General features: G+C 21.2%; 1 protein-coding gene across 1 annotated transcript; it reads right to left on the bottom strand.

The window, feature by feature from the left end:
• Position 1: 1 nt before the first annotated feature.
• EHI_063440 (uncharacterized protein) lies at positions 2–211 on the bottom strand (the record flags this gene model as incomplete). Its single annotated transcript, XM_001914345.1, has 1 exon — positions 2–211. The coding sequence occupies one exon, from the start codon at positions 209–211 to the stop codon at positions 2–4; it is 210 nt and encodes a 69-aa protein (XP_001914380.1).
• Positions 212–1,761: the final 1,550 nt, after the last annotated feature.

Raw genomic sequence — 1,761 nt, 5'->3', positions numbered from 1 at the left:
CTTATTCATTCCTTTCTTGTATTTCTTTCTTCATTTTACTAACATCACCTCCCATCATCTCGACTATTCGGATAATAATATTCGACTCTTCTTCAACAATTGCATTCATCATGTGAATTGGCATGATATATGCATTCTTTCTTTCAAATGCTTTTTCTTGTGATTCTTTGAACATTTGAACTGTTGCATCTGTCCATTTGTTTGGATCCATACCTTATTTCTAAATGCTAATTATTTCTTCAAGTTCCTTTAAATACTCAGTATGGTTGATGTGTTGGCTTATTGATGTGTTGGCTGTTATTCACACTTTCTTATTCATGTATTCATGTATACGTGGATCAACGTGGATTTATATAAACTAATAATAACATAATTAACAGCAAAAATGGCATTATTCCACAAGTGACAGTGAGAATGATGATTATCAAACACTCAAAATAAATGAATGAAAACAATGAATGACAAATAGAGTTGAATTTTAATTAATATCCAATCAGAAAAATAAGTTTGTAATATTAATAGTTAATTATCGATAATAAAATTATGTTAATTATCATCTTAATTATCTAATTGAAATATAAATTGCATTTTTGAAGTGAAAAGTATATTTATATTTCTGTTTTTAGATTATAGAATTATTATAGAATATTTCCCGTTGTTTCTATTGTTATTTCTTTTATGAGAAAATTGATATTGCATATTAATTTTATTTTTCATATTTTATTTATTCTATCAATTCTTAGTATCACGTGTAATACTTCCTTTTCTAATTATTGAGTTAATTATTCTTATTTTCTTATACAAATACTATATAACACAATCCTTGTTATTGTCGTCATTTATTCTTATTTGTTATGACTATTTTTCTTTTATTTATGAAATATTGTCTTTTTATTATTTTCTTTACTTCTTTCTATTTTTTATATTCATGTTTTACTTTTATTCATCTTCATTACTTTATTAATGATCTATGTTTTCTGTTCAAATGACTGAAATAAATATAATTATTTGAATAGCCAATCACATTTACATTCATACAAATAAATAATAATATAATTATTGACTAATTAAATCTTGTCATCCAAAATAACAAATGAATAATTAAATAAACAACACAAATATTAACTATTGTTTTATAATCAATATTATTTATTGGTTATTATGAAATTGATATTAATTGATTTTTTAAAGAAGAAAATAAGAGTTGCGTTAAATAAAGTATTTAAAAAAAATAAATGACATGAAATACAATAAAAATATTAATGAATATAAAAATGACATTAAAATGTATTGGTAATGTTGTTGTCATTTTATTTTTTAATTTATAATGATTTTATTAATTTTGAAGTATAGGCTAAACTGATTTAAAAGAAATTGAAGTAATTTAGTTCAATTGCTCTATTTTGTATTGTGAAAATTCTTTCATAATATTAAAAATTTCATATTTATCTTGAAAAATGATGAAATATTTAATGACAGATGAATTAATAAAAGTACTAGTGCATAAATTGAGTTATTTAATAAATTAAAAGAAAGAAAACAGTAAAATGATATATGTAAAAAGATAATAACATATGAAAAATAAAGAGACACATAATAGAATCAATATATGAATAGAAAATAATTCAATTAGGGGTACGAAAATTAGCAAAGAAAAAATGCATCTAAATAATTTACAAAAAAAGAAAAAAGATGCAAAATAATTTGCATCCATAGAATTTTCAATTTATTATATTTTGCTCCTAACAAATAAAAATAAAT

Source organism: Entamoeba histolytica, genomic scaffold (assembly GCF_000208925.1).
Source record: "Entamoeba histolytica HM-1:IMSS scf_1104750517233 genomic scaffold, whole genome shotgun sequence".
Taxonomy (NCBI): domain Eukaryota; phylum Evosea; order Mastigamoebida; family Endamoebidae; genus Entamoeba; species Entamoeba histolytica.
This window is presented reverse-complemented; position numbering and strand designations above follow the sequence as displayed.